Source organism: Archocentrus centrarchus, chromosome 5 (genome assembly GCF_007364275.1).
Source record: "Archocentrus centrarchus isolate MPI-CPG fArcCen1 chromosome 5, fArcCen1, whole genome shotgun sequence".
NCBI lineage: Eukaryota > Metazoa > Chordata > Actinopteri > Cichliformes > Cichlidae > Archocentrus > Archocentrus centrarchus.
This window is the reverse complement of record NC_044350.1, coordinates 9,000,508-9,009,456: the sequence shown is the minus strand read 5'-3', so window position 1 is coordinate 9,009,456 and position 8,949 is coordinate 9,000,508. Positions and strand designations below refer to the sequence as shown.

General features: G+C 41.9%; 2 protein-coding genes across 3 annotated transcripts; both read left to right on the top strand.

Moving 5' to 3' along the window:
- The first annotated feature begins 293 nt into the window (after positions 1-293).
- Positions 294-1,834, top strand: LOC115780808 (urocortin-3-like). Its single transcript, XM_030730221.1, has 2 exons — positions 294-515; positions 821-1,834. The coding sequence occupies exon 2, from the start codon at positions 833-835 to the stop codon at positions 1,202-1,204; it is 372 nt and encodes a 123-aa protein (XP_030586081.1). The 5' UTR covers positions 294-515; positions 821-832; the 3' UTR covers positions 1,205-1,834.
- Positions 1,835-3,382: 1,548 nt separating this feature from the next.
- On the top strand, positions 3,383-8,090 carry cidec (cell death inducing DFFA like effector c). Of its 2 annotated transcripts, none has more exons than XM_030730505.1 (6): positions 3,383-3,429; positions 4,733-4,801; positions 4,906-5,059; positions 5,949-6,098; positions 6,655-6,845; positions 7,596-8,090. In XM_030730505.1, exons 2-6 carry the CDS (start codon positions 4,749-4,751, stop codon positions 7,780-7,782), a joined length of 735 nt encoding a protein of 244 aa, XP_030586365.1. In that variant the 5' UTR covers positions 3,383-3,429; positions 4,733-4,748; the 3' UTR covers positions 7,783-8,090. The 2 variants fall into 2 exon arrangements, with proteins under 2 accessions (XP_030586365.1, XP_030586364.1); XM_030730504.1 differs by lacking the exon at positions 3,383-3,429 and adding an exon at positions 4,303-4,441.
- The last annotated feature ends 859 nt before the right edge of the window (positions 8,091-8,949 follow it).

Sequence of the window (8,949 nt, the reverse complement as noted above, 5' to 3'; positions counted from 1 at the left end):
AACAATTTATGGGACATTTTAATATTCAACCATTATTTTTCTTTTCTCTTGCAGCTTCTCGATGCTTAACTTTTGAATGGAAGTGGAGCTGGGGTGTGCTTTGACTCCAAATTGGGGCAACTTTTCAACTCACGCCAAGCAACCTATTGTGATTACTATTGTGTTATTTTTAGAAAGAATAAGATGGCACTGAGTGCAAAGGAAATGAGACGAAATGAGGGGAGGGCGATAGGGTGTAGAGATGTAAACGATAAATGGAGAGGGGAAGGGGCAGTGTCACGGCGAGGACTAAAGTGGTTGAAGACGAAGTAAAGGACGAGCAGCTGATTGTCAAGTCCAGTTCAACATCCGACTGTATTCTGAGCTCATTGCTCCTCCGATGAAGAAGTAGAAGACGTGAGACAGAAAAATCACAGATCCCAGGACGTCTGAGCACAAAAGAGCTGCTGGCTTTAGCACAGAGGAGGGAGAAGTGCCTTTTTGTCAAGTTACCAACTTTTGATATTGGTGACTGAGTAAGTATTGATTTTGACTGATCCTTGACAAACTCAAGCAGATTTATGCATGTATCTGTCAAAGTACATTGCAGAATATAATAGGAAGATAAAATAATGAATGATTGAAAGGATAAATAACTAAATAATCAGATCATTTTAAAAATGTCTGCAAAGAGCTGTATAAAGAATTTAGTGTTTCAACATGCTTTTTAGCTTATTCTCATTTTGTACATCACTTGGATATATTGTTTTTCCATGCCATCACTCACTGAAGTCTTGCACTGGCACAGTTGTGTAATACGGAGCTGATTTTTTGCTCGCAGGCAGTCCTGACCATGAGAAGTGTGCGTGCCTGTTTCTGTCTGGCTCTGCTGCTTCCTTGGTGTGTTCAGAGCCAGAGGAGCAGTCCAGCTGTTGCCAAACTTGATGAAGACACAGAGAGGGACAGGCTGGCTGTCGACATCTTAAACCGCAGCGGTGTGTTGAGCTCGCTGCTCCGATCACAGCATCACCTCGTGCTCAGGCGAGCCCCACGCCCTGCCTCCCAGGTGCCAAAGAGAGCCCAGCAGGGGTCCCGTTTTGCCCTGTCCCTTGACGTTCCCACCAGCATCCTCAGTGTACTCATAGACCTGGCCAAGAATCAGGACATGAGGACGAAGGCGGCAGCCAATGCAGAGCTGATGGCACGAATAGGCAAAAGGAAATGAAAGTCCCTGGGAGCAGTCTGAAAGCTCGATGGAGGAAATCTCACTTCACAACAGAGCTAACACTTTGTGGCACTGACACCTGGTTAGAAACAATGTTAGTTCATGTGAAAGTAGTCATTGCGGTCAGTATCTGTCATTTAGAGCTTAGATCTGCTTTACTTTTATACTTATATTAAATCATTTTACATTCTACACACAAAGCACTCTATAGACTGATTAATGGTTACAGTGATGTAAAAAGCACTCACAAATAGGACACTGCAAATGATGTAAAATGAAGCTGGTGTTTAGTCTCAGATACTCACCACTGGCTCACAAACTGTGACTTGGAGAACTGTTTTATTGTATTTGCATGCAATTCAGACAAAACATACAATTAAATCCAATATCATAATCATTTCTTTCTCAAGTCTAATTCATTTCTGCACTGAGATCAGGCACGCTTGCCATAATTACAAGCATCAGCAGCCAATAAAGCACAAATGAATGGGTCTCAGCCAAATGAGCCTGCGTCACCCACAGCAGGCGCTGATGTGTGATAACAGGACAAAGACACGGGCAGGATATTGACCTCTGAAAAGAAGAAGAGACCCTTTCTAAAAATCTTTGTTCACTGCCGACACATTTGGCAAACAAGTCACAGCTATTCTTAGTCTGATGCGCTATCTGCTCTAGATTAGATTAACATCTATGGCATAATTAATCTGCGCTCCTGCATCAAGCAAGAAATGTGAAGCAACAGAGTGAAATAAACTGCTCATCTGATTTACACCGAGAGTCTTTTTTTCTCTGTTTTATGCTGATCATGACCATGGCTTGATTTATTTATCACGTCAGAGTTTTGGACCTTTTATAATTAAAATAAAAAACTGTGCAAATATCATAGAAAATATATGCCATGAATCACTTTGAATGGTCATATACACCACACTATATATATATATATATATATATATATATATATATACTATCTGGAAAAAAGCAAATGCTCTGCCAGTTATTTATACAATAGCATTTGATTGTTGTCTTAGCTGGCATTAAGGAGCTTGAGGTTGTTTACACTGCCATGAGAATATTGTAACAATATTCACCTTTTTTTTTCTTTTTTTAGCAGTTACCACGGGCAGTAAACCGCAAATAAAACAAGTGTTCCTGCTTTTAAATAGTACTTTTACTGTGTGTTTAAGCTGGAGCCATGTTTCCCATCGTACAGCTCCCTAGTATGATGTAACTGTCTGGTGAAGCATACTTAAAATGTGAGCTTATTACAGAGTTCAAATAAATAAAACTCACACCATCATCATCATCATCATCATCATCATCATCATCATCACAAGGCAGTTATCACCATAAAATGCAACTGGAGTGTACTCTGATTTATGTAATGAGTGTCCTCATCTGCAGTCTTTAGTTGTCCCTTTCAGTTTGGGTTTAAAGTTGTTTCACACATTGGCCAGGACAGCTGTTAAGAGTACAGGAAATACACTTGGACTGAACATTTCAGTGGCAGAAAGCAGCCATTTTCTCTCCTGACAAAGACTACAGTGTTTCGGTATCTGCACAGCCCTCCTCATCAGTTTATTCAGTCTGTTGGTGTCACCAGCTCTCATGCTGCTCCCCCAGCAGACCACAGCAAAGCACATTGACTGCACTTGCCACACCTGGGTGATAGAAATCTCCTTCATGTTGCTGGACACTGAAGGATCTCAGCTTCCTTAGGAACTAGCCTGCTTGACCCCTTTGTGTATACAGAACTGTTTTGGTCCAGTTTAGCCTGCAGACACCCACCACATCAACATCCTATCACATTTTATGATTAACAGTCCGTTTCTGTACATTTACAATTTTAAATGTTTTGTAATAAAGTAGGCTATCTATAGATGATATTGCACAGTAAAGCTGAATTTGTAACAGCAGAAAGTTCCTACCTGCAGTTCGCTGTGCGTCCACAAGATGTCCTCTTTGCTTTTAGTCTTCCGTAATTAATTCAAGCCACCATCTACTAGACGTGCCATTTTAACATTTTGGATAAACGGGTGTTGTCACAAGTGTTCATTACGGCAACCGAATAGCATGTTGTTTAAAAAAGCCCCGAAGTTGACACTAAAACAAAGACAGGTACATTCAAAATGGCGCAGGCTTTAATTGCAGGCGCTAACAGGTGTTATTAATTAGCGGCTCAGCAGGCTTGCGGGAAGGCGCTTTACAGAAGGAGCACGACAAACGTAAGGCCGCATTTAAGGATTTTGCTTCGTTTTGACGTTTGAATTGCCACGAACTCCTTTAGAAATGGCTTGTTTTGAGAAAAAAAAAAAAGTTATCCTAAGGTTCTGCATTTATAGCGTGTGTGAACTCCGGTGCTCTTTCAGTCATTAAATTTAAATCCTGAGCCATATGAACCATTTAAGGAAGTAGCTGAATTGAGTCTTAAATAATGACAAGTTCTTCAGGTGCTGTTTTTCCTATTAGAATATATAGTATTAGTCATTTGGGTGGAGTACACAGGTGATGTCAGACAATGACGTGTAGCATGATATAACTCTAGCTGGTTTAGACCCACCAGTGTGAGACAGCGTGTGCTGAGCGTTGAACTACGACCTAATTTGTGAAAAGTACATGTTTTCATGTTCTCCAGCATTGTTTTCCTCTTCTGACAGTAGAAGCAGAAACTTGATTCTTAGCTCAGTGTTTTTTTTCCTCAGACCACCAGAATGTTGCTTCTCATCGAAAGCCCCTCGTCCTGTAATTAAAGTGGATCCCACAAATAAGACTTTGGGAATGTTATACTGCTTTCCAGCCTCAGATATTAAGTTCTGACGCCGCTCAGCAGTAGAGCCGCGTTGATTATACTTAAGTTTGTGTCGCTCCACTGACCCCACCGCCTGTGTCTTCATAGGTGTCTTTTAGCAGCTTTTTTATTTTTTATTTTTTTTTAATAAGCTGAACGGTTCCTTACTCCGTTACAGTAACAGACTGGAATCCAGGGCCAGTGGGAGTGTTTATGGAGCATTTCACAATAAAGCTGAGGACTTGCAACCAGTTCAACAGTTATCAGCACAAAGGTCAATGACCAAGTGTCGCAAGAAACGGTAACAAGAGGAGAGAGTTTACTTTGTCAGAGGTTTTAGTTGTCCACACTGTTAGGAGCAGCACTTCAGGACCAAAATCGATCAGCATAAGGATTTTAATCGGAGAGGGCTGGGAGAACAGCTGGTGAAGTCTCACTTTTCCTAAACTGTAAGATAGTTGATGTTATTGATGGATTTTTGTCTTTTTATTAGGACATTTTTGTGAAATGTTACACTGAAGGAATGTTTATTATACAAGTTAGATTATTTATAAATGTGGAAGTTTGGTTACTAAATATGACCTGCAGTTCCTGAATTCCCTTTAGATCATTTCCCTTGATTTATTATTGGTATATTCAGTTTTCCAGCTGCAAAACGCACTCAAAGCTGCTACTGTCTCCCTCTGATGTCTCTTTTAGTAGAAGTTTAGTTGCTAAACTGATACTACTTATAATTGCAGGTCGAGTAGTTCTCATATGGATTATGCTATGAGGTCTCTCAGCCTTTTCACGCCATCCAACCTCTCCAAGTAAGCTCTTTGTGATGGTTGACATCAGATCTTTCCCCGTGTTTTTTTTTTGGTTTTTTTTTTTTTTATGAGCCGACGAGCTGATGTATCACACCTTTCCTCAGGTGTGTAACAGCGAGCGTGTCAGCCAGCGCTTCCATGACCCAGCAGCTCCTGTCGGGTCGAGTTCCTCGGCCAAAGCCCTTCAGAGTCACAAACGCCGATCGCAGCGTGAAAAAGGGTATAATGGCAGACACGCTAGAGGACCTGACAAATAAGGTGAGAGATAGACGTGAGATGTCAAAATGGCTCAGGCGGAGTGACTTGGTAGTTAATAATAATGGTAAGGTGGTGAAAAAGCATTTGGACTAAAGACAGACAGGATGCAGGGGGAGAGTGTGGTGTATATGACCATTCAAATTAGGCCACCTGTGAATGGTTTGCCACTTGTTCCTGCTCCGTTTGAGGTGCTTGAGTGTATTTTAAGCTCATGTAGGTGAAATGTAACAAAGAGTAGGTGTCTGAGTGTGATAAAGCTATTTTTAGGGATGACAGAGGGATGACAAATTTAAGAAAGCCTGAAGTGTCTTAGTAAGACGGTGGGCACTGCCAGAACAGCTTCAGTGTGCCTCGGCATTAATTCAGTGGTCTTTGTACCTTTTAGTAAAGGGATGAAACACAGTTCCTCCAAAAGATATTCCCTCAGGTGGCTTCTTAATGATGGCTGTGGAGAGGTTGGTCCAAAGTCTCCTACAGGTGTTCAGTTGGGTTGAGAAGGTCATCGAATAAAATTCATAAGGTTTTTATACTCAAGTCATTCAGTCGTGCCTCCAGCCTTAATGATGGGGTTATCCTGGCTCCCAGAATAGAAATGTTTCAGACCAGCTGTGTAATCTTTGCAGTGACCCGCCCCTCCAAAGGGGACAGGTGGACAAACCATAACCACCACCCACCCACAGTATAGCAGAGCCGTTTAATCCTCGACTCTTCCTTTAACCTGTCACCCCTCTTTTGTGGTGAGAATCATGTCTGAACTATTGTCTCTTGAGTAACGTTTAACTGCCCTATGACTTGTGGCCCATTTTCTTACCAAGTGATGCAGTTACTGTATCTTTTAAAATTTTTTTTTTTTAAACTTATTTTTTGTCTTGTCTCTACTCTCTCTCAGGGCAGTGACTCATTGAGCATACAGTGCATCAGTGCGTTGGTGCTCGATGAAGATGGCACCGGTGTGGACACAGAGGAATTCTTTCAAACGCTCCCAGAAAATGCGGTTCTAATGGCTCTGGAGACGGGACAGAAGTGGACCCCACATCTTGTATGTAGTTTTAGATTAACCACTAGATGCCACTCTTATCCAGCTGCTTCATTCCATTGCATAGTACAAGGTTTAACGCACAGTATTGATAGCCTCCATTTATTCAGCATTGTTATGCCAGTGATTCTTTAATGTAGACTGATAGACTGTAGGCATAATGCAGCAGCCATGAATATGGACGGATGTGTGTTGTGATACATTGGCTATTCAGTGAAATATTTTATCGATTTAAATAGAAGAGTAACATGCCATTTATTGTGCAGAGTCAACCCAGAGTGAACACTTGATTAGTTTCTTCCCTCATGATTTTGAGAAAAATGAAAGGCAGGAGTTTAATACTAATCAGACATGAGGCTTTTGCTAGATTGCAGTTGCATTCACCCAAAAGCAACTAATTTCCACAGAAAGTGGTACATGCATTACTTTGGACTCCTACTGAATGTTTACCATGATGACCCCAGGCTGACCTTGTCTCACTGTGTGTGCCAGTGGATCCGAGCGCTGCCATTTGTGCCCATTGGTCTTGATTCATGTCCCTCATCCTGTCACCCCACAGTACAGCATCTCCAGAGATCACCTCGGTGTCTGCAGGCAGCAGCAGCGGAGAGATGTGGCCAAGCTAACCTTTGACCTCTACAAGAACAACCCCAAGGATTTCATTGGCTGCCTGAATGTGAAGGCAACGCTGTATGGTGTTTATACTGTGTCCTATGACCTGCGCTGTTATGCTGCCAAAAAGATGCTAAAGTGAGTGATGGAGCCTGCCAAAATATTCTGATATTTTTAAGCATTTGGGTTGAACTATTATGTAACTGATTATTGTTTTTTTTTTTTTTTTAAAGCCATCCCTGTGGCATCTTTACTGAAACACTCTGTAGTAATAGCTTAGAGTTGAGCTGAAAACAGATCAATGTGAATACATTTCTAATCCATAAATTAGCAGATTGTGTGTTGAGGATTTAGTTTTTTTGCTTTCTCAATTCATACTGTACTGCTATCACAACAGTATCGTGAGCAACCCCTTGTGTGTAAATGAAGTCATGTTTGAGCATGTACACTTGTGTGGGTGGAGAAATGGTCAGACCCTAGAAGACCAAAGGCTAGATTTTACTGAGATTAATTTTGTTATGTCATCGCTGCTGAGACCTGCTGATTTTCAGCTTTGGCACAGAGCCTCAGTTGAGAGGATTACATTTTGCAGAACTGTCAAATGTAATGCTCCCATTGAAGGATATGTGGTTCGGAACATCATGGATACCGGTTTTATGAAATGCAGTTGATGTCAGAAATGAGCATCTGAGGTTGTGACGCTTTCCTGACATTTTCTGATATTTCTTGTTGGTTATTCGAATTATACCAGAGTGATTGATGCTGCTTATATCTCATTACATGAAGACCGTGTGTGTGTGGGCCTGCTTGTTTCTAGGCATGTCGCTGCAAATGGGAACTGGCTATTTATGACCACCCTCCCTCTTGTTCTCATGTCTATGATTCCAGGGAGGCTCTGCGATGGACCATCTTCTCCATGCAGGCCACAGGCCACATCCTGCTGGGCTCTTCCTGCTACATCGAGCAGCTGCTGGAGGAAGAGGAGGAGCGAGCAGAGAAGAGCCTGCCGCTGCCACAGGAAAGCAGGATCAGGCAGCTGCAGAACATGCTGCTGGGAAAGATTTCTTACTTATGATAGACTGACAGTGGTGAGGTTGATCTCTTATCCACTCTTAGATGTAGGTCAGTGTATTTGTCACAGATGAAACATGCGGTCTGTTTCTTCAGCTCATAGTTTCCAATGTAGTTTGGCAGGATGTTATAAATTCAGCAGTCTCTTCTCATTGTTCCTGTTTTTTTGTTTTTGTTTTTTGCTGTTACACTTGTCTGCCTGTATGTATAAAGCAATGCCACAATTTATTTCTCTTAAATCACTTTTACTCACTGCTGTGCAACTTTTTCCTATGATATAATAAATAAAAATAACAGTTTTTATTTTCCCAATCCTGAAAGTTCATTTAATGTGCATGTAGTGGACCCACAAGACACTTTAGAGGTGCTCTGTGTGTGTGTGTGTGTGTGTGTGTGTGTGTGTGTGTGTGTGTGTGTGTGTGTGTGTGTGTGTGTGTGTGTGTGTGTGTTTTTTTTTTTTTACTGATCACTTGCAACAGGTCCAGCTGTCTCTCCCACACTTCGCTAATTGACCCCTGGGCTGCAGTGTCCTGTCAGCTGCAGCCTGCCTCTGTCTCAGAAAACCAGAGGAAAAGATTGAAGGAACAAGGAAGAGCTAGCAGCTGCATGGGGTGAGGGGACGGAAGCAAACCATTACACAGGGAAAGGGATGTTTTCAGCTGGTAGCAGAAGTGCCACTTGTGCCATCTTGTCGAGGAAGGCGGTGGCAAAAGCGGGGCAGATTTTATCCAAAGTGGCTGCCTTACATAACCTGGAGATGTTTCAGATTGAGCGTGGCTGTTGTCCAGTTTCGCACGATGTCATCTTCTCATTTCCTTTTCGCTTTGCAACTATTTGTGTAAAATACAAGCAGAAAAATTAACTTGGTCTGTTTACTTTCATTCCATGTTCTCATAAATTCATGAACTGTGCTTGAATAAACAACACAAATATGAACGATGGACATTTCTTTGCAGTGAAGTCAGCCATGACATGTATTGAGACTCTCCTGCTTTAATCCACAGCCACAGTTGAAAACGAGGCATTACTCAAGTGTATATAGTGGCAGGCATTCATTTTGTGTTTTGATGGGCTTAGATGGCACTCGCTCTTTGTCAGGCTGTGGAGCTTGTCTGCAATGAAAGGGCTTTGATTTTATGCACAGGTGCTCCAGTAAAAATAACTGGTCATG

What these genes read in the sequence shown, in the direction of transcription:
- LOC115780808 (XM_030730221.1), top strand. Translation starts at nt 833, where the DNA reads ATGAGAAGTGTGCGTGCCTGTTTCTGTCTGGCTCTGCTGCTTCCTTGG.
- cidec (XM_030730505.1), top strand. Translation starts at nt 4,749, where the DNA reads ATGGATTATGCTATGAGGTCTCTCAGCCTTTTCACGCCATCCAACCTC. An exon ending in TAGAGGACCTGACAAATAAG is followed by an intron (nt 5,060 to 5,948) that starts GTGAGAGATAGA and finishes ACTCTCTCTCAG; the next exon opens with GGCAGTGACTCATTGAGCAT. An exon ending in AGAAGTGGACCCCACATCTT is followed by an intron (nt 6,099 to 6,654) that starts GTATGTAGTTTT and finishes GTCACCCCACAG; the next exon opens with TACAGCATCTCCAGAGATCA.